This window comes from Charadrius vociferus, unplaced genomic scaffold (assembly GCF_000708025.1).
Source record: "Charadrius vociferus isolate BGI_N301 unplaced genomic scaffold, ASM70802v2 scaffold129, whole genome shotgun sequence".
Lineage (NCBI taxonomy): Eukaryota > Metazoa > Chordata > Aves > Charadriiformes > Charadriidae > Charadrius > Charadrius vociferus.
The window spans coordinates 2,660,804-2,673,351 of record NW_009661374.1 but is presented as its reverse complement, the minus strand read 5'-3'; the positions used below and the strand labels follow the sequence as shown (position 1 = coordinate 2,673,351).

Sequence of the window (12,548 nt, the reverse complement as noted above, 5' to 3'; positions counted from 1 at the left end):
GTAGGGAAACTAGGATTTTACTGTTTTTCTTTATAATGTTAAGAGCAGCCTAGCAAGGTTGATTTCAAGAAGGTTTCACTGTACTTAATGAGAGATTGCACCTGTGGAATCTGACACCTAAATGAGAAGTTTAAACAATCTTTTGAATACTTTCAAATGCTAATTTTAATTTCTCAGCTCTTCATAAAAGAGAAACAAGAAAAGCTTGTGAAACCAAGAAAACTCTTTTTAAGCATGTTGTATCTTTCAGTATGTTTTTATAGGCTTTCGTTTGAGATGTAATAAATTTAAACCTCTTTGAAACAGAATGAATGACCACAAAAAAGAAAAGAAAGTAGCATTTGTGATAACTGCCTTGTAAGTAATGATACATCTGCAGCTTTTTTTTTTTCTATGAAACTTCAAACAATTTTCTTCAGTTCTTAAATATAGGAAGTGTTGTTTGTTTAACAAGTGGTAGCAACACTTACAGGATATTTATTTTCCAAAAACTTACGGTTTTGGAAAAAAAAAAATCCAATTTTGCTTGTTTGGAGAAATGTTACTATCAATTACAAGTGTAATTCAGTATCAGCATTTCTGCTGAGGAGGAGTAGGTAGCATGAGAAACTTTTCAGTTTTAGGGGAAGAGCTGTAATAGTGAATTTGTGGCAAAATCCTATGCTGGTAACAGCTGGTAGGTATTCATAACAAGCTCTACATCCATCCTCCCACCATTTCTGGTTTTGTGTTAATCTGGTACCAAATCACAAAGGTAAACATACTTTTCTGTCTATTGCTTGTGGTTTTGCTTGTTCTTCAGACTTCAGTTAGCTAATTTTTGTCCATGAATCAGATATTTCCTAGCTAGAACACTTCTTTGGGATGGGTACATCTGTGTTGCCCTAATTTTGACCAGCATTATGGATGTCTGATTGGGGCAGGGAAGCAATAAAGGCAGGCTATATAGCTATACTGACTTCTGTTCTTTTGTAAGAATTGTTAAAATTCTTTGGTCAGAATTAGTGGAAAATGTTACTATTGTTCTTAGTTTAATAGTGTTATGGCCATTTTTATCATGGATAAAGAGGATTTTCAAGTGTGTGGGTTTTTTTTGTTCTTGCCTTTTGTGTGGAAAAATAAAGGCTTTAAGCTTTGAAACCTTAAGACTCTATGGACCTACTGATGAATCAGGATCAAACAAATGAAATCTCAACAGGTTTTAGGGGGAGAGCTATGTTTTTTGCTTGGTTCAAAGAATTAATATCTATAACTTCAGTATATAATGGTTCTGATAAAGGAGGAGTTTTAGATTCAGTGCAGCTGCTTTTCATCAGTTGTAGAGAGACATAAGCAACCATACCCTGAAATTTTCACAGGCATCCTTTATAACTCGTGAAGACTAGACTTGGTATTTCTGATTCATGAGAGGGGGAAATAAACAGTGAAAAGTCATTGCCATTTTTAAGGCTTCTTTATATATTATAAAATATAATGAAGTCATTATTTTACTGAAAATACTATGGAAAAAGAATGTAATGCTCATTCATACTGTAGGGCTTACCAAAAGTTAAGTGGCCATATTGAAGTGTTCTTATCAAAGGAGAAAAATCCTGCAAACATTCAGGATATGCAATATTTTATCTTTTAATGCATGTGATCGCTTTCTTGTTTTACTGACAGAATCAGGCCTGTGTTTTTCTTGCATTTCTTTCTAAATCATAACTATCATAATGCATAATTGCATTTCTTTCTAAATCATAACCATCTAAATCATAAACCAGTCCTGGGTTTTTGTGGGGCAGAAGCTGTGTTTTTTCTGGGTTATCACATTCCCATTTAGAAGTTTTTGAACTGCCAAAAAGAAGGAGTTGCACTTTATCAGCATCTCTTTTGTGCTGTGCACACATGGCCCACTCAGGTTTGATATGTATGTGTCTCCTCTTCGTAGAGAACTGGTGGGAGCAATACTGTCCTTTACCTCCGTCTGAGATGATGTGTGCTTTGGTAGCTGAACAAATCTCTAACCTCAACTGGTCATTTGAAGCTTAAATTAGGCAATATGTACTTAGAAAATCTTCGGGAATTTAATGGGAGAATGGATGTATGAACAAGCCATTAGTTTTTTAAATCATAAAGTCATCTTTTTCTTCTTTTTCCCTGTATCACTACCAAAATGGTAGTATCTTTCCATGTTTTCTCTGTAGAGATTTGGTTAACTGTGGAGAAAGACCAAACAATTCTTTTGAGCTTTGAAAATGGGTGTATTGGTTAAAAGACGATTTTAAAAAAAAAAAAAAAAGGGCAGCTGGTGGTTAAAAAATTCTGGAAATGCATCCAGTTTTCCTATAAATAGTGTCAATACCTGCTTATTATGGAGTTAAGATATCATGGCATGCACCAAACTTGGGGGTTGGTGATACAATGGGGCCCGAGGGGTGCAGTGTAGACAGATTCAAATAGCCCTGCACAAGGTCAGCCCAGCGCTGTTTTGGTCCTGAGCTGGGGCTAGGTTCAGACAGGCTGGACCTGCAGAATGGATCAGATGCATCAGAGCAGGCCTTCCCAGAGATTTCTTTTGGTGCTAGTGTTGGTGGATTTTGTTTAGGGTTTGATTGGTTGTGGTGTTTTGTTTTTTTTTCTGGTAATGGATTGTGACCTAGACTTCAAGGTTAGTTCTGCGGTGTTTACTGGCTTGTTACCCTTTCCGCACAAATCACTAAACTAATGGTCCACCTGTATGGGTGCAGTATCACGATTCTAAACTCATCCCTTCAAAACTGCCTTTTGCCCTGTTACTCTTCAGTGCTGGCCTGGTGCCTACTTGCATAGCTGCCCTTTGTCACAGTGCAAAGGTGGGGAATTGATGGCACCCTGAATTCCCCCCTTGGCTTTCTCTGCTCTGCCCTCAACGAGGGGTTGGAGAGGAGCTGCTGTGTTTGTGATGCCAGTGAGAATCAGTGAGTCTCCAAGGAGGGCATGAACTGTGCAAAGGCAGAAAAAGGAAAGCAAAAGGTAACCAGCACTTACAATGCTACTTTATACTGAAGCTTCCACCGTGAAAGGAGGTTGTTTAGTGATAGGTAGACAGACATAGGGATGCTTTCTTGTGTTTTCACCGTCTTCTGTTAGATATCCATGTATCTAATGAAAACATTTGAACTCTGAGGGAGTAAGCTTGGAAGTCTCTGCATCTTTGGCACAGGTAATCTACCAGCCATATAACCTGTCCATATATATTGGTGAGTATGAATTTATTTACCTGTTGCAGTTTCAAGGGCTTTGTGTTTTGTCCTCATTTTGACACTCTTCCTCCTGGAATGTTACCATTTCTTCAGAAATATAGCCACCTTCCAGACTTCCTACTGAAGTAGGTGTGCCTTTCATTTTCAACACAAATAGCAAATAAGCTGGTTCTCTACATTCACTGCTCCACAGTTTTCTGTTGGAGTTTTTCAGCTATTTGGTAGACTTGGAGTCAGATTGAGAGAATCTTTGACTGTTTTTCTCTAAATCTATTTTACTTAGGTGTAAGTGGTGCAGAACCTCTGTTTTTCACTGCCTTCTGCTTTCCTTCCTCCCCTCCCCCTCAAAATATGTCATTTCCTGAAAGATGTGTAAGGTCTAACTAAATTTCAAAGTAAACTATCTCTAAAAAATTGACTTAATTTTTAAAATTAAATTTCTTCAGTTTTTGAGGGTTTTTTGCTTTGCAATTTGAAATTTTTCTAAGTTACTTTCTGCTAGGAAACTCCTGAATTTGACAGATGTGTTAATATAAAAGTTCCTTAACTTTTAAGAAAAGCTGTATTTTAGAAAAAGCATGGTACAGGGAAAGCAAAGTAGGCTAGCAAGTTATATGGAGATATGCTGCTCTATTTTCATGTATAAACAGAGCATAATCGGAGCAAAGAAGATATTAATATAACCAGCCTATCTAGACTTAGAGCAGAGAACTGGAGGGTGGGTAAAACTGTAAGGAGTCCTTTTCCCTTTGACTTAGGGAAGCTTGTAACAGGCCCTGCTGCTCTATTCCAACACCACCTGTGGGTTATGTGTTTCAAAAATGGATTACATGTTTTTGTTTAATTCATCAGAGCTTTCTTTTTGGCTTAAGTGTTATAATACCTGCTGAGATCACCTACTTTCAGGCTACACAGAAAGCTTAAATTTGGTAGGATGTATGCATTCTCATATTTGAATAAAGGAAAGAAAGTAGTCCATCTTGATGATTTTCTTTCCCTGAACATTTTCCAGATAAATTGATGACCTAGAAATGAAGGGAGGAGGTGTTAAGGAAATGGTGTACTTAAAGTGAAACTTCTGTTTTGTGAGTACGTTTAATAAGTGAAAAGAATGTTGGTAAGGTATGGCTCCCTTGTGTATGTTAAAAGAAAACAATGGGAAAGGCCTTTTTGGATCTGATAGATAACCCGAAGAGTGAAATGCTGCTTTGTCATACAGTTTTCAAAATGTCCTGTTAACCTGCGAAACTTAACCAATATATTTTTATTTCTTTATCTTCAGAACACTTACTTTGCTATAAAAGCTAATGGATAAATTACAGCATAAAAGTAAATGTGTTAAATACACTGATCGCAAACCTAACTGTACAGTATTAGGGGAGATATGCCCCCTTTTTTCTTGGATTGCATCCAGAGCTCAATTTGTAGTGTGTCTTATGGATTAATATTTTTTTTTTTAAACTAGAATTTACAGCTAACTGTGCATAAGGAAGTTTCTCCTAATTGTTCTCTGGTTATAAACACCGCTGTTGGAAATTTGTTATAGTGCATATAGGCAAACAGAGTTGAATTATTTAATTTACATGATAATAGTACTAAAAATGGAGTGACAAACCTAGGTAGCCAACCTTGATGCCTGTACCACTGTAGTTGACTATTATTAGTACCTGAGCTAGTTAGCATGATGTTTACTTTTGTGGTGATTCCGTGTCTTATTTAGCATGGACAGGTCCAAGTAGCAAAGCCTATTTGTTTTTTACTTTCAAATTTTACAATCTCTACTGCTTTCCTGTAGTATTATATAGTAACGTGCCAGCTGAATGAGGATTTGGAGGGTATGTGAGATTAAAAGGCGCATCATGCGCTGGAGATATTTCAGGTACTGCTGTGTACAAGGTAACGCTATAACTATTTCCTGGTGAATGTTGTTACTTTGCTGTCTATGACGTGAAGAATATTTCCACGTATTTCTGTAGGTAGCTTCTGTCACATTAAGTCAAAACAGTTCTGAGGTCCTGTCTTTCCATATCTGATAGTTACTCTTGCCTGAAGATAGTCTGAAAAGACTAGTAGACTTGAGTGCCCTCTTCAGTTGTGGATTTGTATTATATACCATGATCTGTCAAAATACCCAAGTAACCTAAGTGTTTAATAGCAAGAATATTTTAACTGTGGATGGTGGCAATGTGTAAAATGGAAAAGAAAAAAAAAATCTTAGATTTTAACAATGCCATACTAGTGTGAGAACACATTTCAAACTGTATTCTCAAAAGGTTGGCACTGAACTGTAGTAGTCAGCAAGAGTCAAATGTGTATTGGAGTCTTCTTGAAGTCCTTCACAATTGTAATTATCTGTGTTTTTATTATACAAGAATAAGAACAATGGGTTTAGATGGCCTAAAGTAATTTAGAGACAGGTCTTTAAATAGCTGAGAAATGAGAGTAACCAGCTGTAAATATTGTTTCTGAATAGCATGGTACAGTTAGTTTTCAAGTGTTTAAAATTTTTATCTTTTCATCAGCAAAGCCGCTTCATGCTTGAGGCGTACCACACAAAATTTAACCTTTCATAAAATTGGTTAAAATTGCTCAGCAGTCAGCAGAACAATGTATGCATGTAGAGTCTTAGTCTTCTTGGAAACAATGTGAAAGTAGAATTGATACTAAATTTTGAGAAGGCTCCTTTCTAGCTTTAGCAGTTAAACACAGTGCTTGTTAGAGCATGAGTTGGTAGAAAATGTACTTACTTTAATGTTAAAAAAATACACTTGTATCCTTGACTTGCAGCTGTAGCTGTCTGTACAGTTTATTTGTGTATGTGTATGCCACCCATGGAACCCTCAGTGAGTTTGTTTATGACTAAAAGAAAAAGTTGGAGGGAGTGTTTGACACACTGGAAGGCAGCTCTGCTGTTCAGAGGGACCATGACAAGCTGGAGGCCACCAGGAGCCTCCTGAAGCTTGCAGATGCAAGTGCAAAGTCCTGCATCAGGGGCAGGAAAAATCCCATACATCGGGGCAGGCTAGGGACTGACTGGGAAGCAGCTTCATGGAAGTGGGTAGTTGTGAATAACAAGCCGAACATAGGTCTGTTGTGTGGTGTTGCAGAAATGAGGATTAACCACGGAGCTGCTTTAGCCCTTGTGCCCCCCAGAATCTAGCCAGATGGTGAGTAATTATTCCCCTTGGCTCAGCACTTGTAAAGCTGTGCGGGGAATGCTGTGTCCTCTTTGGGACCCCAGGACAAAAGAAATGTTGGCAAACAGATGACAGTCTGGCAGAGTGCTGCTAGGATGATTAGGGGCTGGAGCATATGCTGTATTAGAAGAGAGTGGGGGAACTGCCTTGTTTAGCCTGAAGATGAGGAGGCTGAAGATGGATCTAATAGCTGCTTTCCACTACCTAAAAGGAAGGCTTGTAGATCAGAGGGAGTCAGAGCCTTCTCAGGTATGCCCCTGTTGGTGGTGGAGTTGGGCAATTACAAAAGAAAATGGTTATGGGTTGCAGCAGGAGGAAGTCTGATGGGATATTAGGGTGAGGGGACTGAAAGTGGTTGAGTGGAAACCTGTGGAGACAGTCAACACTTGACTGGACAAGGCCTTGAGCAAACTCATTTGACTTTGGGTAGACAGTTCTTTTTTTGGGAAGCAGGAGCTTTTATTCCAAAGGCACTTCTAATGGTTCTGATACATCAGTTGGAGACTTTGGTCACTTAGTTAAAGCTATGGTTGGTTCTGCCCAAGTACTTCTAGCTGTGCATCATTTCTGTGGTTCATATGGTTATTAGACGGTGGTGAGCCACTGAGAATAGACAAAAGTTTTGTGTTTTTTTTTAAACTCAAGGATTTGGCATGTTTTTATGCAAGCTGCAAACTGGTATTGCTTGCATAGAGCTACAGATACAATTAAATTTCAACCATTTTTTTTAAATTTATACAACTAGTTGCCTTTAAGAAGAAACCATGAATAGTCCAGACAAAAAATTGTGCATATATGCTACCCTGAGGACTACACCTGTTCACTTTTCTGACTTTCTAGAAAGATATTGGAAGAATAAAGCCCTGAATTACCCTTTCCTTTTTTAATTTAAACAATCTTTCCCTTGTTTTTGCATTAATTTGTTTCTGTTACTTAAACCCTCTCCACACCTTCTTGAAATATAATATATCCAATTCTGGAGTCAGTTGCATCAGTGTCAAATACAGAAACAAAACAATTCCTTATTATTAAGATAATTCTGTTGATAAGTTTAAAGATTAGGGTGGGTTTTTTTGCCCACTGTTCTGCAGTGGGAGCTCCATTTTAACTGGCCATGTGCTGTGACCACTGTGTCTTGTTGCAAGTTACTTGTAGATATAACTTCTCATTCTGTGATAATTGTCCGTATTCTCTGTGTATGTTGATTTATAGCTATGTTGCATTGAATTGCAAATACTTGAGCAGTGCCCTTTACCCTGTCAGCGATCCATCCTGGTTACCATTGTAGAGATAGGTGGGTGGAAGAGACACACCTAAGATCGAGATCCAAGTGAAATTTCAAGTTGTTTGAAGCATGACAGCACTTAATTTTCAGAGAATGACTGTAAGATGCTAGCTAGCACGAAAGGAACTAAATTTTCTGGTTGTCTGAAGAACATTTCACCCAGGTCTCAGCCTCAGGAAGAGGCCCAGCCTTCAAAGTTTCAGCCTGGACTAACCCTTAGTTAACACTGCTTAATAGTAAAAGGTTCATCAGTTACTGTGTATTAACAACAAAGTATGACTGGAGTTACCAACAACTTTTGAATATAACAGATATAAATTTAGATTAATTTCAGTGATTGCTAAAGGATTTCCAGTCTTGTTTAATGGAGGAAACAATTCTCAGTGTTTCCCTGTAGCAGTCTTTTTTTTTTTTTTTTTTAACTATTTTAAAGGGTGCTTTAAAGACATGAACAATTTCAGTGATAGATTTCTGAACCCTAAATGCATAATGTGGCACACTGTATTTGTAAATTTATGTTTGAGGTTTAATTTATTGCTTAATGAATTTGTGTACTGAGATTATCGTTACGGGTGACATTAAGTCCTTGTAGTTTTGCCAACTCAAACTATTTCTATATGTGTAAACAGATATTTTCAAAGCTCTCCTTAGATTCTGTGCATCTCTGTAGTACTGAAGGGTAATGTCTGTCTGGTGTTTGGGTATTCAGTGAATGCATTTCTAATAAATTAATATTTATAAATACAAGTGACTTGGCTGATGATTTTTTTTTTTCCAACTGGATCTCTTCCATTATTTGGTTATTAACTTTGTGATCTTTGACATAAAATACAGAGAGAAAAGTTTTTATGTTTCACTTTAGGCGGAGTTATATAGCAACATGATTAGTAGAGGCATCTGAAACTTTTATACTGTCACTCATCTCACTTATGTTCAGATCTTATTGCCATTATTTTAAATGTTGTTATTCAGGTACAATCATCTGCCTTCTGCAAGTACTGTTTTTTTGCTAATACAGAAACTCTTCTGGCACATCAGTCAAGCACTTTCTTAAAAACAGATGGATTGTGGAAAACAAAAGTAATCAGATTTAATTATTACGGGAGTTTAGATATCATGTAGACTGCATAAGCTTTTCACGAGGGAGGGAGATGAGTGTTTAAAGTGGTTTTGCTGATAAAGAACTCTTCCTTGTTTGCTGGCTTGATGAAAACTCAGTTTTGTTTGGATTGTCAACCTTCCGGCCAGCACCTTCTGTCTAAGTCCTGTCTAGCCAAAGCACTAATTAGTTCTTATAGCTCATCATAGCATTAATAGCTTCCTTAATTCTGTTTTGCATAAATAGAAGGTATTGGCACACAGAAATGGGAGAAGAATGCATCCTTTCACTTATATTTTCAAAGGGATTGGGGGAGTGGAGAGGGAGCGTTGTCTGGTGTTGGGTTTTTTGTTTGTTTTAAGTTTTGACTCTTAAGAGTTCTGTGAAAGCAGTATTCTTGGATTTTTGCATTTTGGAGCTTTCAGATTCTGGCATTCAGCCAATGCTCCTAATGCTAATAAAAGCTCTTGCCAAGTCATGTATATCAGTATGCAAACTAGTAGCCTTTTCCTGCTGCTTGCTTTAAAAATTTGTGTTAATTTTCTTACACTGAACTCAGTTTCCTGTAGTAAAAATATTGTATCCATGGAAAGATGTCTGGAGGGCAGTAGTATAAGGTTATGAGTATGAACTAGCTTAGATGTCTTCAGACAGTGCTGTACACATGGTGGAGATGTCTGACTCCATTATGTCTATCTAATTTACTAGAAAGTTTTTCATTCCTGGGATATCAGGTGGATTTACAGAACGTACTTGATTACAAAATGCATCGAGTTCATCATTCAACTGGTGCAGACTTGTTGCTGTTATATTTAGAAACTACAGAAACTATTAGAAATTTAAACATCTTGATACAACAATAGATTGTCAAGCATTGTCTGATTGTTCAGAGAATAACCTGATAAGTATAAATTTGTAAATTTGCCTGCCTTAAATAAGATTACCTGCATGATTTCTGGGTGGTGAGGAAGCTGGAATGAAGAACAGAAGTAAGTTAACTGTACATTACCACTGTTCAACATTTTGTCCTTCAAAGATCCACTTGTTTGCCATATATACCACAAGGGACAATATATTTAAGCTCCTACCATAAGTATGGTATTTGCTCAGAATTTCTTGTTCTTCTGATCCATAAGACGTGTTTCTCTTCTCTGTTGCATTTTGAGGACAGTAAGCTGTTCACCCAACTTTCCTAGCTACTGTAATATGAGCATTAAACAAGTAAATGAAATTAATGTTTGTTTGATTTTTTTTTTTTTTTTTGGTCAGGTAGGATGTCTCCAAATATGTAGATTCCTGATTTAAGTCTGCTGCAGCTCGCTAGCTTAAGTAGGTCTTGATTGTTTTGTTTTGTGTATCACCATAATTAATAGTTTTATCAGCTGAGTTTATAGTCAGGTGGTAATTGAAGTATAAATCAATCAATGCCTCCTGTAGAATGCCTGTCCACACAATCTGTAGTGAGAGCTGTAAGCCGTTCTCAACGCTGTCTCCAAGTATGAGGGAAGTATGCGAAACCTTCACCTTCCTGCTTCTGCTGACAGAGTTCCTGGGGGGGATGCAGTCATCTTTTGTGTCAGAATTTGTAAGAGTAAACCTCTGACTCCATAGGCTGGGGTTCCCAAATGCAGGCTTGCTGGGCTACAGTCAGCTCTGGGGCCATCTCTGTCATTGTCACCTGCAGAGCTTCCCAGCTGGTGAGTGGTGGGGTTGCACCCTGCGTCCGGGCCGCTCCTGGTCTTGGGCAGGTGCCTGCGTGGTGGTGCTGGCTGCAGCTCCGGTATGTGCTTCTCAAGAGGTGCTGGCTGCTGATTGGGAAGCAAGGGTGGGAAAGTGCTTTCTGAGATAAGTATCAGGGAATGCTCCTGCAGGATACCTGGCAGGAGTGCGTTTATGGTTTCTTGGAAATTCCTGCCTTCCATCACGTTCTGTCAGGAAAAGAACATGTTGTAATTCAGGCAATATGTATTAACTATGTCCATTAGCACACTGACAGGCATCTCTGCTGTACATTGGAGTGAAGCAAATTTCAGACTCCTGTAATTTTCTGCAATCTCTTTAATTGTTATCAGCAATTTTGGAAGTGGGAAGAACCTTTGTTCTGCAAATAGATTTCTGAATTTTACTTTGCTTCAGGGGGGGCTGAATTCTGCAATGGTTATACCACCAGGCTTCTTCAGACTCAGCTGAACATTGTGCCAAGGAGAGAAAATGGGAGACACTGTGTTCCTTCTGAAGAAACATCTGTTATTCACAGAATTCACAGAATTGTTAGGGTTGGAAGGGACCTCTGGAGATCATCTAGTCCAACCCTCCTGCCAGAGCAGGGTCACCTACAGCACGTTACACAGGACAGCGTCCAGGCGGGTTTTGAATGTCTCCAGAGTGGGAGACTCCACCACCTCTCTGGGCAGCCTGTTCCAGTGCTCCACTACCCTCAAAGTAAAGAAGTTCCTTCTCATGTTAAGATGGAACTTCCTATGTTCAAGTTTATGCCCATTACCCCTCGTCCTATCACTGGGTGCCACTGAAAAAAGACTACTCCCATCCCCCTGGCATCCTCCCATTAAGTATTTGTATGTATTAATAAGATCCCCCCTCAATCTTCTTTTCTCTAGACTAAAGAGACCCAAGTCCCTCAGCCTTTCCTCATAAGAAAGGTGCTCCAGTCCCCTAATCATCTTTGTTGCCCTTTGCTGGACCCTCTCAAGCAGTTCCCTGTATGTTCCCTGTTATGTTTGGTGTCTTGGAGAGTTAGGGGCTGTAAGGAAATATAAGCCTTGCTGTTGCTCTTCCTCTTCTAAAGCTGCCTTCTCCAGTAAGGGTAACAGCAGCTTTGTTCATCTTAGCTCTTCATGTTCCTTTGTGTCACTTTTGGTATTGGTTGTTTTCTTGATTTGAATAATTGATTTGCATATATAAAAACCTTTACTGCTCTAGACTTATGCTGTCCTTAATACATTTTAAGCACAGTAAACTATTGAGTTCTTGCAATGTCTGAACAGGATGGTGTGCTGCCTCGGGCTACTTCACTAAACCTAGTTACTTGGATAATGTTAACAAAAATGTGTTTCAAACATAAAATTTTATTTTCAAGGTGTGTCATGAAACTGACTGTATATTTTCTGGTTATAGCATACATTGTTGCAGATTATTTTAAGGTTTATATATCCAAATGTAAACCCCTCAAGTTTTTCTACTGCTTTAGTTTCTCTGCTTTACGCCTATTGTTCATCTATAGTTAAGAATAATGAGATGTTTTTAACAAACTGTGAGACTGTGGACCAGTAGTAGAGAGTGGAGAAACGGGCACTGTCAACTGAGGTAACGAAATCCATAATTTGTGGCCCAATATTTCCCTAACAATGTGGGAGACGTAATATGAATTCATGTTGCTTTCTCTTTCAGTTTGATAAGTTGCCCCCTCACTTTTTTCATAGGAGGATGCAGATGTCTTACCTTTGGCTTCAGGCTAAATAGGGAAGAGAAATGTGGGGAAAATAAATTCATACAGTAAATTCACACAGGTCAAACCTCTGCAAGAAAATTTTGCATGTTGTTCCAATTGTGTCTTGTTTATCTCTTTTAGCTGAAAAAGAGTATATGTTATTAATATTAACAAATTCCAATTTTACCTCTACAGATAAATTTGAACAGTTTTGGGCAATAAATCGAAAACTCATGGAGTATCCTCCAGAAGATAGTGGATTTCGATACATCCCATTTAGAATTTATCAGGTAGG

General features: G+C 38.1%; 1 protein-coding gene across 1 annotated transcript in view; it reads left to right on the top strand.

Annotated features, from left to right (window-relative positions):
• ATG5 (autophagy related 5) overlaps positions 1 to 12,548 on the top strand; it is an 82,253-nt gene that overhangs the window by 22,735 nt on the left and 46,970 nt on the right. The window contains exon 5 of the mRNA XM_009893846.1: positions 12,449 to 12,543. Coding sequence (XP_009892148.1) covers positions 12,449 to 12,543 — 95 coding nt within the window. The remainder of the gene's footprint in view (positions 1 to 12,448; positions 12,544 to 12,548) is intronic.